Genomic DNA, 16,679 nt, shown 5'->3' with positions numbered 1-16,679 from the left:
AAGACAAAAATAATCTTAAAACATTTACATACCGCAGGTCCTGCTGGCCCTGGTGGTCCTTCAATAAGCATGCCCTACAGTTAAAAAAAGATAGAGTCATTACTAGGGCAATGTGACCCCTAACCTCTTATCTAATTGGCTCTTAGAAAGCACCACATCATTGCATTTTAAAAGGTAAATTATCTGTTCCTACATATAAAACGATTACAAGCATTTTTGCATGGGGAAGGGAGGAAATTAAAAATGATAGAAGACATAATCCCTGCCCTGAGAAAATCTGTGAACTAATTAGCAAGGAAATAAATATTCAGGTAAGTAATATTACAAAGAGAATATGCTAAGTGCTCCCCAAGAGGGCAAAGACATTTAACCAAGTTTTCCCTAGCACCCAGAATAATGCCAGGCACAAAGCAAGAACCTGATAAATATTTGCTGTGTGAATGAAAGGATGGAAGAAAGCAGCACCTAAGCACTTTAACTCAGGGAAAGGGGAGAAAAGTCCATGTTAAAGAACTGGACATAAATATAAGTTCTTAAAAAGACAAGAGAATAGAATACTATTTCAGGATAAGAACACAATTCTAGAAAGTTTATGATTCTACTGCTGAAAACTGTCTTGTCATTTAAAAAGTTGGTTGTAAATTTTCATAACAAGGACAAATTTATTCTGAAAAATTATTTTTAAAGACTTTGGTGAGCATATGATGTGCTTTCTCAGATTTTGGAGTAATAAACAGACAACAATGTTCTTAGAGATGCATCTTTTATAGTTTTATCTCCTCCATCTTTTATAAAAATTTTACGTCCTTGCAGTTCCTGAAATGATTTTCATTAGCTTGAGGCAAATAGTTAAACATACTTCCTTTAGTTCTAATGCAATACTTTTCCCAAATTGCTGATTAGGGAGAACAACAGTAAAATTGACTTCCAGTAAGAATTTGCTTCTTACCAATATCTTGAGTGGTAGTAACATTAATATAAATCTTCAAGTCACTTTTGAAGTGATTTGAAGATTTTTTCCAACGGAAGAAAAGCAAGCAAATTTTAAAAAGAACGTTTTCATATTATTACATGATGTGATTTGAATATGAAACAAATAAGTACTATGTCAAATAATATATTTCTAATAATGTTAAGTTATAGAAATTAGAGGAGAAAATCACTGGACTGGAAAATAGAAGAGGTAAAGTCTGGTCATATCTCAACCACCAAACATTTGAACCCTTTAGTCTTAGGTTTCTTAGTTTTTAAATGAGAGAATTAGACTAAAACATTGTCGGCTAGTTTCAAATTCCAAAATTCTGTATCTCTACATTTTTTTGGTTTATTGAAATTCTACTTGCCAGAACTGGCCTTACTAACTCATTACTTGTGGCATTATAAACATTCGGACATTAGAATTTTCAATGGTACTATTACAATGTATTCATACCAGTACTTACCGGTTCAACTACTGCTGGTTCTCCTTTCTGTCCTTTTTCTCCATATGCACCATGGCCATTTATCTGTTGAGTGAAAAATTCAAGCAGCCTGTCTTTAAGTAAATAAGGCCATTTAAGTATTTTTAAAAGATCATTTAATCATCTAAGTGCATTTAAAACAATCTATTAAAATGTGTTTTTTAACATAGAAACCTATTAAAGTTTTAAATACTGAAAATATACAAACGGAAACACAATGAACATTAATGCTAAATCTTGAATGAGATTGAACAATTGTTTCTTAAAGACACATTATAAAAAGATAAAGATATCTGTCGACCTCATTATTATCCCAAGGTACTAAGCAAAAAGTGTCATCAAATTAAATTCAATAAAATAGAGGTGGAGGGAAGAAATGGGTAAAGGGGTTCAAAAGGTTAAATAATAATAATTATAATGATAAAATGATAATTAATATGGTGCATTCCTGAGCATCACCAGAAAAGAAAAATAAATAAAACAGTCTAAAAATTAGGAAACAGTCTTAGTACCCAGAATGACAATGACTGTAATTTAATCTTATCAATGCCAAGAAAACTTTTATACAACTCTATTAAAGATTATTCTTTCAAATGAAGACTCCAGTAGTGTGGCCTGAGATACAACTGCTGAAGATCCCCATGAGGAAGAACCTATCAAGGTAACCTAGTAGTGATAAATATTCATAATTTATATAAGAACATAACCTACATTTTAAACCTGAAGAGACATCAAGATGAACACGAAAATACTCCAGAAATAAGACATACAATGACACAGAGCAGAATACTGACTTACACTTGTTTCTGTGATATCTGTTTCTGCTGGAACACCTGGACCAAATTCTTCATTAGTGGGGCTTGTTGGTTTATCTTCATATTCTTTATATTCATAAAAATCATATTCGCCTAAATCTCCATCTACCAGAAGATCAGAGTCCCTGCCGTCTATTTCTTTGTTTTCATATAGCATATCCTCAGAATTTCTCCTCTGGGAATCATAATCCTCTCCAGTTAGATATTCTTCAGTAAATACTTCTTCAACTGGATTTGGCTATTAATTTAAGTTGCAAGGAATTGGAGAACATGAAGTTTACTGTTAGTAAAGCAAGGTAAGCATTTGCAATTACAGTTTGATGGAATGTGACAGGAAGTGGTCTGAATACTACTCAAGCACGTCTGAAAGTTGGGAAAGACAGCCTTTCAGCATTATTGAAAGAAATATTTTTGTACATTGGTATGTACAAGGAAATATTGCTTTCAAAGAACTTTTGCCAATAAACTGCAAATATTCACATAGATTCAACATGTGTATTTGCTTGTTCCATTGGAAAAAACTTGTTATGCAATTTGATATTTACTTTATAGTTTGACTTGAATAATATATATATATGTATATATAGAAAATAGATAGTTAAAGCTTTGCTTAATTTTCAAATCTCACAGAACCTCATAATGAAATATAATTGCTACCAGAAAAGTCATGTAAGTTTGACTCTCAATCCGAAAAATAAAATATTAATGCCAATATTGAGATTTATCATTGCAATATTTATGCAGAGTATCTAGAATGTAGGGAAGTATTATATCACCAAAGAGTTCTTTATAGCAAATAAAATGTAAATTATAGTCCTCAGAATTTAATACAATAGAATATATCACTGTGTAGTCTCATAAAGAGTATGAGATTATTCACTTAAAAGTAAAAATTACATCAAAAATACTATCTCAGAGATATAGAAAAATAAAGCTAGTAAAATTTCCTTTTTTCATAAATAATTCTCGTTAATAGCATAAATCTGAATGATATTTATTAGGTAATTTTGGGCCATATGATTTTGATAAATTAAATAAATTTGATAAATTAAATAATTTATCTTGCTACTTTTGAATTTCATAAATAACTTGTTTGCTATAACATAGTGAATCTAGATGATAGAACAATATTGAATAATATGTAGTGTTACATAAAGTCATGTGAATGAAAAATGTGACTAAATGATTAATTTAGTGATTGTTAACTAAAATAAAATGTCCAATAACCATAATATTTTTGTATTCTTAAACAATGAGTATATACTATCATTAGGGGGTGCATATCATCTGGGATCAGAATATTACTATGTTCATAGATCTGAGCAAAAGATGAATGAATTTGGGTATATAAATAAACACCTTGAATCAAGATAACAATTTTTGGAAAATGATTATTTTGGACTAGATGAAACTTGAAATTGGTTCCTACCCTAAAATATTATTATTCTAAATTATGTGTTTGCATATAAAGTCTCACTCAGTTAATTTGCCTCACTGGGACACATGTTATATAAATTTTTAATAACTAAAATGATTCAGGTATTCCTCATACCAGTTAAACTGAATTGTGTACTTATTTTTTTCATAATCAGAATATAGGCATAGTATGAAATTCAGGAAGATTGTTCTATTTGTTCTATTTGTACCTGTATGTACTTAAACATTTTCATAGAAAGGACTGGAAAAGGTTAAGATATAATATTTTAACCATAATTAAGTTTGAAAATGTAAATAGCCACTAAAACCAACTAAGACTATATTTTCTCAAAATATTTGTGTCATAAAAATGCATGATTATTGGTCAGATGGAGTAAATTCTAATTGTATCATTTGATGATACAGTTGTTACTTTAGAGGATTCTCCTCCTCACAGAAGGGTCATGTTGTGAATACCCTTAATCACAACATTTTGAGAAGCTTGCTCAATCCCAGGAGGAATCAAGAAAATGATAGCAGCCAATTCAGTTTGATCAATTTAGCATTTGCATGAAGCAAAGAGTCATGCAAAATCTGAATTGACATTAATTTTAAATGAACTGTTTTTAGTAATAGTGAGCCAATTCTATTGTTTCTCTTACCTCAGTAAAAGAATAAAAATGTCAAACTTTTCAGAGGTTATAGATTCTTCCAGAGTGAAATATACCAAGAAATATTACACATTTTAAAAATTTAATGCTGTCTATGAGCATTACCTCATTTGGTCCAGATACACGCCTAGGAGCTTCTGTTTGGTAACTTTCTGTTCCATAGTTGTATTCTTGAAAATCATCAACAATATTTGCCTAATGGTAAATTCAAAAGAAAATCAATTAGTAAAAATGTGAGGTAATCCAAAATCTATGGAAATCATGATTTAACTGGGGTATCGTATTAGCCAAATGAGTATTTATCTAGTTGGGTTAGGACAATGACTCATCATCAGAGATCTTCCAGCTTATCTAGGAGAGATCTTGATTGCTTTTTCTTTGCTACCTTTACCCCTAGCTTGGCTTTTGCTGCGGCTTGATAACTTTTCTTCTTCTTGGTTGCAAATTTTTCAGATTTAGGGGGTGTAAACTTTTTGGACTTTTTCTTTGAGTTAGTGGCCACTGTCTTCGTCTTCATTTTGAAATTGAATTTCTTTTTCTGTAAAATGTGGTGAAAGATGGAATGGAAAACATAAATAAAATGAAAAGGGAAATAAAGAGCATGGATGAAAGGAAGGATAAGCAAAGCAAACCGGGCATCATTCCTTCAGGACAGCTACTGTCAAATAAAAATCACAGTTATCAGGTCATAGAAATCAGATGAATGAAAGGTTTATGATAAGTTTGAGGAAAAGTGGACATAAGGAACCACAGGATGACAAACAGCAGGACACCATACACAAAGGCGCTACTTTGCTTTTACCTCGGTTTGCGCTATTGTCTCTTCAGTTACAGTGGGAGTCTCTGTTACACTTTCAGCCTCTTTATATTCTGCTTCCCCATACTCATAGTCATATTCCATTATATCCTCAGGTGCATACTACATCGCAAAGGAAAAAATATCAGGCAATTTTGTTAGTTGCAGGTAATACTATTAACAAAGTGGTAATCATGTTCTTAACTTTTACTAGTAAAAGTTAAGAGACAAGTAAATACTGTTATTTAAATATTACTTCGTGTTACAAGAAGTAATACTGTCTTATACAGAGTATAATAACAGTGACAAAGCAGGTTTTCTAAGAGCAGAATAGTGGTTAGGATTGTGAGGAAATTAAAAGTTTAGAATATTAATTCAAACTTTTAGTTGTTGAATATTAATTCAAACATAGCAATTACATACTTGGACATAGTTGTTAAATAGTCACGTTAATTTTGATTTGTAAAAATTGCACATAAGCCTCCTTTATCTTACAGCAATTTCAATAGGTCCTTTTTTTTCCCATTAAACTACATGTTTAAAAATAAATGTATGGAGAGTAGTCTTCCCAAGCAAGAAAGAATTTTCATATCTATTATGAGACGGAAAGGGGAGAGAAATGAAAGGGAACAGAGGAACATGAAATGAGTCTATATTTTATTTGGAATACTGGAACCGATGTAAAAATACAATCTAAAGTTTATTCAGAAATAACTAATTTGCTATAGACTTACTTAAGATCAAAATGAGCACAGAATACTTGTGAACCATTAAAAGATTCAAAATTAGATCTGTTTATAATTAATACATTTCAGTTTTACAAATACTGCATTTTTTTCTATTGAAAAAAGAGCATAACACTTAGATACCTTAAACCATGTAAATGTAACTCAAACTGAAAAATGGAATACTAGATTATTCTGTATTAAAAAAAAATTTAGGAGAAAAAGGTATGTTTCTCAGTAGAGGGATGTGCAATACAATCATTAATATTGTAAATAACATGCTTGCTCACCTTCAGAGCCAAACACCTCTATCAAAATTTTAATTTTTAAACACCAACATAGGTATTGTGAAACATATTTTAATTATTGGTTTTAATTAAAATAACTGTAAATCCATTAAGATCATATATAACAAAAGATATTAAGCAGCAAACTCAACAAGCTAAAACTCATATATATTTATATATTATTTATAATATATATTTATGTATAGGTATATATATTTATGTATATACACACATATATATTTATTATGTATAATATACATTTATATATATGTATACATATATTTATTATGTATAATACATATTTATGTGTGTATATATACATATATACCTATGTGTGTGTGTGTATATATATATGCTAAAAGCAACCTATTTGAAATTCCCTAAGTATTATATTTGGTCACATTTTCATTATATCCCAACTGGACCTCTCTTGGTATTTTCAAATTGACAAAATATCTCTTTTAATGTGCCAGAAAAATAACTCTTCACCACATGTCTTTTAGAGAACTGTGATCACTGTGCCTTCTAATTTTAAAGCTCTATTAGATATAGCAATGCAAATGAGTGCAAATTTCACAAAGACATATAATGAGACACGTTCAAAACTGACCCCCTGGCAATATTGTATATCTGGCCCTTAATGAAATACCCTCACTAGAGGAAACTTTTCTAGATGGTTCAGCTGAAGGTCATATTGATATATATAGACATACTTTCAGTTTTTATGATTGTCAAAACTTCAATTTGATTAAATTAATTGAAATTAATTCATAATTTTACCTATCCAGCAATAGTTTAATTTTCATTGAATATACATTTCAAAGACTTCAACAAATCTTCATTCTAGTTAGTATTTGAGTAGAATTTGTTAAAATAGAAGAATGCATATATAACTTTTTGAACATTTGTGTTTCTTCATGACTCTGCAAGCAAGATATAATGCCGACTATTTCTAGGAAAGGTAAAGTATGTATTAATCAATAGCATCATTAAATAAATAAAATAATTAAATACTGAATTTAGATACATATTAAAATAATTAATGGAAACTGAATATTGTCTAATGAATAGTTTTTTTCCATAGTTATAGTCACACATGTTGGAATAAGAAATAGTGGATTTATATAATTACTAGCTGGCAGCTTGAAGTTAAAACATGAAAAAAGATTAGCCAGGCTAATTTATGCTTTAGAGTTTTAAAATTAAGCAGACTTTTCAGAATCCTATGCATCTATGATGAATTGTAAAAACATAAGACAATATATAAAGGCATAAAGGACTGTAAAAATGGACAATTTAAATGCATCTTAAATGAAGCCTGGTATTCAAAGCACCAATTACTTTTACTATCTTTATATCATGTTTTTTTTTTTTTCCTTATAGGAGGAAACCTTTTCCAACCTCCATAATTCTCTCCTCTATTTAAACTTTTTCCACATGGAGATCAAGCAGACTAGCTGTGGTTGTGGAATAATGAAGGCAGTAACATGCTTACCTGCTTAGGCACTAAAGCACATCTTTTTCTTAGAGGCATTCAGGAGTCAGTGAAAAGAATCACTGCTTCTCTTCTCCTTATTTCTTTATCTAAACAACATGCCCCTTCTGGTGGGTATTGATATACTTAGGACTTTGCTGGTCTACACGAAGCTTTACAACCTATTTTTGGAGATGATTCTCCCTTCTTACTATGGAATTTGGGGGTGTCTCAAAGACAGGTAAAGAAGAGAGAACTACTTGTAATCAATCAGATGTATATATGCAAAAAGACATGCAGTGATGGAAAGATCTCACCTATGATCTGTGAGTTGCCTAGCATAAGTTATAGTATGTGAGGAGAAAGGGTCTTCTTCTAGAAATGTCAAGTCTGTTCTTATTCAGTTTGTTAGAAAAATAGTGGCATAAGTAAATACCTGAACGTCTTTGAGAACTAGAATATATGATGAATATTGAGGGCAAAAAATATTAAGGTAAGAAATTTCTTTATAAAATATTGTTTTTCCCTTGCTGCTTCTTTTTCCATCCTTTATGTATATATTTAAAAAGAAGAACATCAATTGCCTAGTGTATAAAGGGCATTGTAGTCTGTGTAGCACATTAAGAAAGAACCATATGTAGATTTAACATCTAATTTCTTATTAAGATATAAGGATAATTTAACACGATGGTTTAATACAAAACCATCATAATTTTAATATTAGTTACTTTGCTATATAAATGGTATTGTGGAGCTTCGCATAGAATAACAGTTTGATATTATCACTATGTCTAAATCTATTTTCATTTTACATTTCACTCTATGATGATGATGTGATACTGTGCCAAACACATAAAAAATGTAATCCTAACAATGAATTAAAATATGTTATTTAGAGGATATGAACTATACAAAATCACAAGTTGAATAAAACACATTTGAGTTAATTTATAAAATAAATTGATATATTTATTAATCCAAATCAGAATAATAAATATGCAATTTTTCAAATTTATTAATTATAAATTAAGCAATATAAAGTACAACATGTATGTTTGATGCTCTATTTTGCACTTTATGTTCTTTATTCACTGGTAACATTGTATTCCTATTTTGTATAGGTAAAACATCTGTAGTGTAATTATTAAAATGCATATTTGTAATATAATGATGTATTAATGGCTATGGTTCAAAAGTAATATAAGGATGGCTTGCTAATTCTGTTAACCAGGTGTTTTTCATACTAGTATATAATAGTTATCTTATTATTGAAGTATCAATGTAATTTAGTACTGGGGGAAAAAGTGAGAGCTGATTCCTCAAAAAAACTTTTCATTGTGACATACTCAACATAGAAACTGTAAGAAATGCTATTATTACATCACCCAACCAGATTTTCATGAAGGTTTTATTATAGCAGCATGCTCTTTTCCTTATCAGTTGCTTCCAGTAAAAACAAGTTTGATTTATCAACAGAATGTTAAATTTATGAATCAACAACTAAGGTCAAAAAGGGAAAGTCTACTTCTAAATGAATTTAAGACAAAAATGGTTAAAAATATTATTTTGCTTTAAAACAACTCTGCTTACCTGATGTAATAGCATTAAAACATGGGAATAAACACCTCAAGGTGATATAATAAGAATGCATACCTTCATTCTTCCAAAAATCAGAGCCATATCTGTTACTAAAAACAACAAGACTTATCTTTCTTAAAACAAGAGCAAAATAAATCTCACCCATCTTGAACACCCATACTAAATGTTATAAATTTTAATATTGAATCACCACATAATCTCTAAGATATAAAAACACTAAAACCTGATGGACATTTTACCTATCTTCTTGGAATTCACAGACTGTTTTAATAAATCATGAGGGAATTCACAGACTGTTTTAATAAATCATGAGGTAATAAAAAGAATGAAGCACTTGAGAACTGAAAGAAGCAAACACAAATATCCAAGTAATTTCTCTTTTTTCTCTCATATTTGCTTTCCTGTTAGCTTCTTAAGACTTTATCCTGTTTTAAAAAAACATTAATATTAAGTCATGGAAAAGATCAGTGCAACAGAATTCACTATCATACCTCAAAAAGGAAAGTAATGTCAAAAAATATATTTCAAGCACTTAAATGGTAAAATCCAAATTGAATTATCATGCAGAAATAACAGTAAATTAAAATTAAGAGATAAGATCCTAACCTATTCTAAATAGTAGAACTCAAAAGATGGTATCTAATAGTATTTTAATAGTCAAGAAGAAAGCTATTTGAGTTATTTTCAAACATAAGCACAGTCTTGATGTCTTTAAACTTCCACCCTCACCTTCTAAAATTTAGAACTCTTCACCTTGAAAAAAAAATAAAAATATAGATTTGCTGCTAACTAAAGACTCAATTTCTTCCAGTATTTGCTTTCTAATTTCCAGAAAATTCACATTAAAGAATTATCTAAAAATCTGCATAAAGCATACACTGTACTATATTTTTTTTGTTTTTTGGGATATTCAAGTCTGACAAAATTGCTATGGCTAACTTAAATGTACTTATTTTTGGTCTGAGAGAGAATAGAGTCAAATTTCATTATGGTGAATTTTCTTGCAAAAATAGCATGGAAGAATGGTTTCACACCCAAGTTTCAAATAAAGTGACATAATATTAATCAAAGAATATGAATATTTAGTTACGGCAATCAGTTCATAATGCTTTTCATTTCATTGCTCTCTGTATCAAATCTTATGCAAGAAAAAGAAAACTTACATATCAATATAGCATAGCCTTACAGAAATGGAAAAAAAAAACCCTCTAAATATTCAACTCAGCCTGACAACTTTAAGATAGCACTAAAGTCCCTTTCTTATCTGCATGAATTGCCAAAGGCCTGTGGATATGGCAAGTACGCCAGAAAATAGTTACCCTTGTCTTGAGGCTGTTTTAATTACTGAAATGCTAAGGACAAAATATATCTTTGAGAAATTATCTTTTTTCTCATCTCCCCCCAAATAAAATATGCTCCTCTACACAGTATATGTGAAGTATCTGTATTTTTAAGAAATTATGTAACAAAATACTTAAGATGGAAACAAACACCAAAAATCTTCTTTAAATCACATATTCTTAGAAATGTTAAAACACTACAAATACAAGGTAAAGTTTAATTAAAAGTGAATAAATGGAGGTGAGCCTCCAAACTGCAAACCTATGTCCTTACCATTGGAATGAGAAAATCTGCCCTTGACCTTACGGTCCTCACCTCATCGATCTGGGGTTCCTGAGCCTGAGAAGCCTTGGGTGCTGAGGAATCACAGTCTGGACTGTAATGCTCACAGTAGTCATACGCTGCTTTGGGGTCACCTATGATCAACAACTGCTGGATGTCCCCCTGCCAAGAAACAAACATGGTTATGTAGTCAGCATATTTGAATACACATATATCCAGAACAAGATTTATCCAAGACACAGTGTAGTTCATCTTTAAATATGAGAAGAAATCGCTTACATTTCAATGTTAAAAACAGTCCTATAGGATTGAGAGAGAAATTCACACCTGTTTAACAAATCAGATCTTCTGCTATATTGTGGTTCAGAGAATCTATAGTATATTCATGTTTGCTAAAACTTGGTTTAACTGCATTCACAGTTTACTCTGTGTGGAATAGACAAATGAAATGTGAATAATAAGCTAATAAAAAAGTAAATAAGATTTTAAAACTATAAAACTGTAATGTATTTCCAATATTAAATAATGGAAGAGTTCGATTGAATTATTTTTTAAGCAAGTTTATACAAGAATTTTTAAATGAAAATATAGATCCAACTATTGAGTTCTGTTAGAGAACTGAATATCAAAAGAAATTTCTACTTACAAATATGAATGAGAAATGCAGAGACCAGAAAAATCCAAATTAAAAAGCATATTTGCTTTTGGCATATTTTTGTTAAAAATGGAGCATCTAAGCATATATCAAAATCACTTATTTAGAAATCTGAATAATTTTAATAAAAAATAAACATTAGAAATAATTAATAGGGTTATCTAAAGAGTTTTAGTTCCAGGAGGTTCTGGAAACTGTGTAAACAAGAGGAAGATCAAATATTTTTCTCTCAAACCCATCTGAATATTTCCACATGGGTCTAATTTGACATGAAACTAGTTTGATATAAATCTATGGGTCATGACCATATTAATTCAGAATTATATTCAGTCCTAGAAGAATGTCTGGGTTAATATCCATTTGACTTGGTGATTCAAGTCCCTGTAAGTCTGAGCTCATGAGTCTGATTCACAGAACTCCTGATATCATTTTGAATAATTTCAAAGTTACTTCAGCTTTCTCTACATCTGATTAACATAAGCCATTTAGAGCCTGATGAAAATTTTAGAAGTCTCTAACATTGAGTTAGAGAGCAGGAAAGAATTCATAGCACTTTTATACCACAATATTCATTTATTCATTTATTCATCAACAAATGTGGATTGAGAAAGTACTATACACAAGACATTGAACATAGTATCACTGAAGATGGAAACATAAATTTGATGTAATCCTTGCCCTTGGAGAGTGCAATATAGTGGTTAAGATTTAAAACTGTAATAAAATGGAGAATAAAATTTATAACTTGAAAAGATATAGCAGACTCTTGTGAAAAGTGCCAAGAAAAGAATTAAATTATTTAGTTCTAGCTGGCAATCCTTTATTGAATACTGTGGTTCCTATCTTTGGTGTGATAGTTATTTCTATTTGCATTGCTCTTTCTTCTGTCTAAAAAGCACTGTATATTCTTACTCTTAAAATTAGCATTTATGCTAATGGATCATAAATCTATATTTTCATTCATATCACTTTACTGAGATATAATTTACATATAGAATTTATTCCTTTAAAGTGGACAATTCAGTGTTTCTTAGTTCATTCACAGAGTTTTCCATCTATCACCAATATCTAATTTCAGGAAATTGTCGTCACCCCTAAAAGAAACAACATAACCAACGGCAGTCACACCTCATCTCTTCCTTTGCTAGCCCCTGGTAACCACTGAACATTTCATATAAATGGAATCATACATCATGAGGCCTTTTGTGACTAGCTTCTTTCATTTGTCATGTTTTCAAAGTTTACCCATGTTTTAACATGTATCAGTACTGCATTCCTTTTTTGAAATAACAACTTTCTGCATGAACCTACTATTGAATACATTTTGTCTATCTAGTCAGCTGTTACTAGCTATTTGAGTTGTCTCAACTTAGTAGATATTTTGCTATTTGTTTTTAATATGTCATTTCTTTTTTGTTACTCTCTTACTCTCTTATTTTGTGCTATCTTCTTTTGTGCTAAATAGATATTTACTAGTGAACAATTTTAATGATTTTGTTTCTTTTACTATATTTTAGAGAGTTCTTGTTTTAGTGATTACCTTGGGGATTATAATTATCTTAATTTATAACATTTTTCAGATTAATATCAACTTAATATCAGCACTATACAAAAATTTGTTTCTGTATAACTCTATTCCCTTTTCCCCTGCTTTGTAATATTATAGTTATACAAATTACATCTTTATACAATATTAGCCATCAACATAGTTCTATAAATTTTGCTTTATGCAATTGTATTTTAAAACAGATAAGAGAAGGAAAGTGCTATAAACAACAACAACAAAAATTTGTACTGTTTTTATATATACTTATGTTGGTAATTTTACCAGTGTTTTTTTATTTCTCTGTGTGAATTTGAGTTACTGTCCAATGTCCTTTCATTTCAATCTAAAGGATTCCTTTTTATTTCTGGTAAGGCAGCTCTACTTTTGATATGTTATTTGTTTTTCATAAATCTGGGAATGTCAATTTCTTCTTTGTTTTTTGAAAGATAGTTTTGCAGGATATAGCATTTTTGGTTGACAATCTTTTTCTTCCAGAACTTGGAATATGTCAACCACTGTTTTCTGGCCTCTATGAAATCTGACAAAAAATTAGCTGTTAGTCTTAATAAGAATCTCTTTTATATTATGAGTTATTTTATTATTGATGCTTTGAAGATTCTTTCTTTGTCTTTTGACTGATTATAATACTTTGCGTGTGGATTTCTACAAATTTATCTTGCAGTTTCTTGAGATTCTCAGATATGTAGATTAATGTGTTTCATCAAAATTGGGAAGGTTTTGGTAATTATTTTTTGGAATATGCTTTGTACCTCCTTCCTCTCCACTCTTTTTGGGACTCATTATTATGTCTATGTTGCTATGCTTGATGGTGTCCCACAGGTCTTTGATGCTCTGTAAACTTTTTGCAAGTTTATTCTTTCTTTTCTTCATACTGAGTAATCTCAATTGATTTTCAACTCCCAATCTATTTTGTTCTTTTTTAAGACACTCTACATTTATTTATCTCTATTTGATAAGGCTTCATTCTCTTACTTTCATGTAGTTGTTAAGCTGTGGCTTCCTTTAGTTTTTTTTTTTTTTTTTTAACATACTCATAATTGCTGATTTAAAGTCTTTGTCTGGTAAGTCCAATGTCTGCATGTCTTCAAGGACAGTTCCTATAGATTTGTTTTTCCTTTGTATGGGACATAATTTCCTGATTCTTTGCCTGTCTCATAATTTTTTGTTGACAGCTGTACATCTTAAATGTCACCTGTGGAGACTGGATTCCATTGCCCCCTCCCCTCAATGCTTGTTGTTATTTTGTTTGTGGTTGTTTTTGCTGCTTGTCTGGTGACCTGTTGAAGTAATTATATAAGTCAATTTTCTTTGTTTCCTGTGTCCACTGAGGTGTCTGCTCAGTTAGATTAGTGATGAGCAAATGATTGGGCAGAGAATTCCTTAAAAATCTCTCACTATTTGCCAAGAGACTTTGAGTATGTATTTGTGTGTGAGCATGCCTATAATATTCCAACAGTTTACAACTCTGCCTTAGATCTCATTTCTTGCTATGCAGATCCTCAAGGTCAGTAATATTTGAGATATTAGGGTCTCTTCAGGTCTTTCCTGGACATGCACACAGGCCTCCTAGATCTCCAAGAGTATATTGAAGTTCCTCAGTGACCTTTATAGACATCTCATTTCCAAACTTTTTATTTTTAGTGTCTTTGTCTGATCCTTGTTTGCTCAATATCCTAACAGTTAAATGAACACCGCCAACTACTTGCTAAAGATCTGCATCTAGAATGTCTCATTAGTAACAGAAATATGACTAAAATTAAAATGTCAAAAACATACATCTGCCAATAAAAATTTCATTGACATGATATATTACAATGTTTAGTAATCCTTGAGATAAATTTTGTTGAATTCAGAAATTTCTCTACAATCAGATTTAACTGTATTTCTTCAGTTATTTAGTCATTTCATTCAATCATTCATTCAAAAAGTGCTTTGAAAGTGCATGTAACATGTTAATATGTTCAGATAGCACCCAAATAAGGAAACACCTACTTTATTTCCCAGTAAAACATGAAATAAAGCAGAATCAGCAAATACCCACCCACAAAATTATATGGCTTATAATGGTCATACTATTATTAGTGTGTCCAGCATCAAAATTATTTATTTTTATATGTTATGAGGCAGTACAATCAAACAAATTAGATTGTTTCTGAGATTTTCTTTTATTCTTTTTTGTAAATAGCTAGAATAGACTCTAATATTTAGCTTATGCCTACTGATTTTAAACATTCTCACAGCAAATGAATATAAGTTCTTAAAATTTATTGATAACATTTCTCAAACACTAACTTATGAGTTTAGAACACTGAGTAGCCACAATTGAATTATTATAAATGAGTAATAACTAGTAACAGAGAAATTTGAATATTCGTCATTCTGTTGTTAAAAAATGCATCATTCAGTACCTCTTGTGTACTGTCATCACTGAGGGTTTCAATCAGAAATTCTGATTCTTGAATCACAGCCTTGCCATTAATTACTTGGAATTATGCAAGTCACTTACCCTAATTCATCATTTGTAAAATGAATGCATTTATTTATTTATTTTTGCGGTACGCGGGTCTCTCACTATTGTGGCCTCTCACGTTGCGGAGAACAGGCTCTGGACACACAGGCTCAGCGGTCATGGCTCAAGGGCCCAGCCGCTCCGCAGCATGTGGGATCTTCCCGGACCGGGGCACGAACCCATGTCCCCTGCATCGGCAGGTGGACTCTCAACCACTGCGCCACCAGGGAAGCCCAAAATGAATGCCTTTAGAGATCATATCTAAGGTCCTCTTCAGAACTAAAAATTATAGAGTTCCACACTTAACTTATAGATAATATAATAAACCAAATGAAGCTTTTGCTGAAACACAAAAAATTGCCTATCTTATTACATATAGTATTTTTAACAGTATATTTTTTAGAAGAATACTGGTTTCCTGAGTACTTAACTGTTCTAGTCAAGGCACTTTGCTTCATTAAATGGAAGCCTGCCAACCTTTCCACAATAAATTCTTTTTTCAGGTGTTTGATATTCAGCCATTAAATATAGTACTACTGGAAAGAAACTGGAAAATTGTGTTAAAAACCTACAGTACTATTTTCCCCGGAAGGCATTTTATAGTGTTTTATGTTAATCATATGACATGTTATGAGACAGTCTGTAGACAAACAAAGCATCCTGACAGCTTGAATGAACTATAAATATTTAGATTCAACAGTCATAAAAATTTCTACAGCTGGAAAAGGGTGAAGTTACCAAGTAAAATTGGCATCTGCTGTACACAACATATGAAAAAGACATCCTCCTCCTCTAATGCTCTACAAAGCCAAAATTAAAGTAGAGCTGAAACAATTACCTTGCTATCTACAGCTGTGTCAACTAGGTCTATACTATAGTATTTTTCTATAGACAGAATGAGTCTAGAGGAGGGAAGCAAAACAAATGCAAGAAAACTGAACAGAAACTATATATAAAGATGAGGTTCTTCTGAATGTCACATGAATTGCAAAAGGATCCAGCCACATTTTTTTCAAGACCAATTATATAAATAATAGCATATCCTCCTCTCAAAACTAAAATATAATTCACATATTCTAACA

General features: G+C 30.7%; 1 protein-coding gene across 3 annotated transcripts in view; it reads right to left on the bottom strand.

Moving 5' to 3' along the window:
- The window catches only part of COL11A1 (collagen type XI alpha 1 chain), a 190,839-nt gene that overhangs the window by 120,728 nt on the left and 53,432 nt on the right, over window positions 1–16,679 (bottom strand). Inside the window, exons 5-10 of one of the 3 annotated variants that reach the window (XM_060142441.1) lie at window positions 10,900–11,028; window positions 5,165–5,281; window positions 4,468–4,557; window positions 2,259–2,513; window positions 1,443–1,505; window positions 33–74 (exon numbers count right to left, since the gene is read on the bottom strand). In XM_060142441.1, coding sequence (XP_059998424.1) covers window positions 33–74; window positions 1,443–1,505; window positions 2,259–2,513; window positions 4,468–4,557; window positions 5,165–5,281; window positions 10,900–11,028 — 696 coding nt within the window. Of the gene's footprint in view, window positions 1–32; window positions 75–1,442; window positions 1,506–2,258; window positions 2,514–4,467; window positions 4,558–4,747; window positions 4,901–5,164; window positions 5,282–10,899; window positions 11,029–16,679 lie in introns of all 3 variants that reach the window. The other 2 variants (XM_060142440.1, XM_060142442.1) reach the window with 2 other exon arrangements.

Source organism: Lagenorhynchus albirostris, chromosome 2 (genome assembly GCF_949774975.1).
Source record: "Lagenorhynchus albirostris chromosome 2, mLagAlb1.1, whole genome shotgun sequence".
NCBI lineage: Eukaryota > Metazoa > Chordata > Mammalia > Artiodactyla > Delphinidae > Lagenorhynchus > Lagenorhynchus albirostris.
This window is presented reverse-complemented; position numbering and strand designations above follow the sequence as displayed.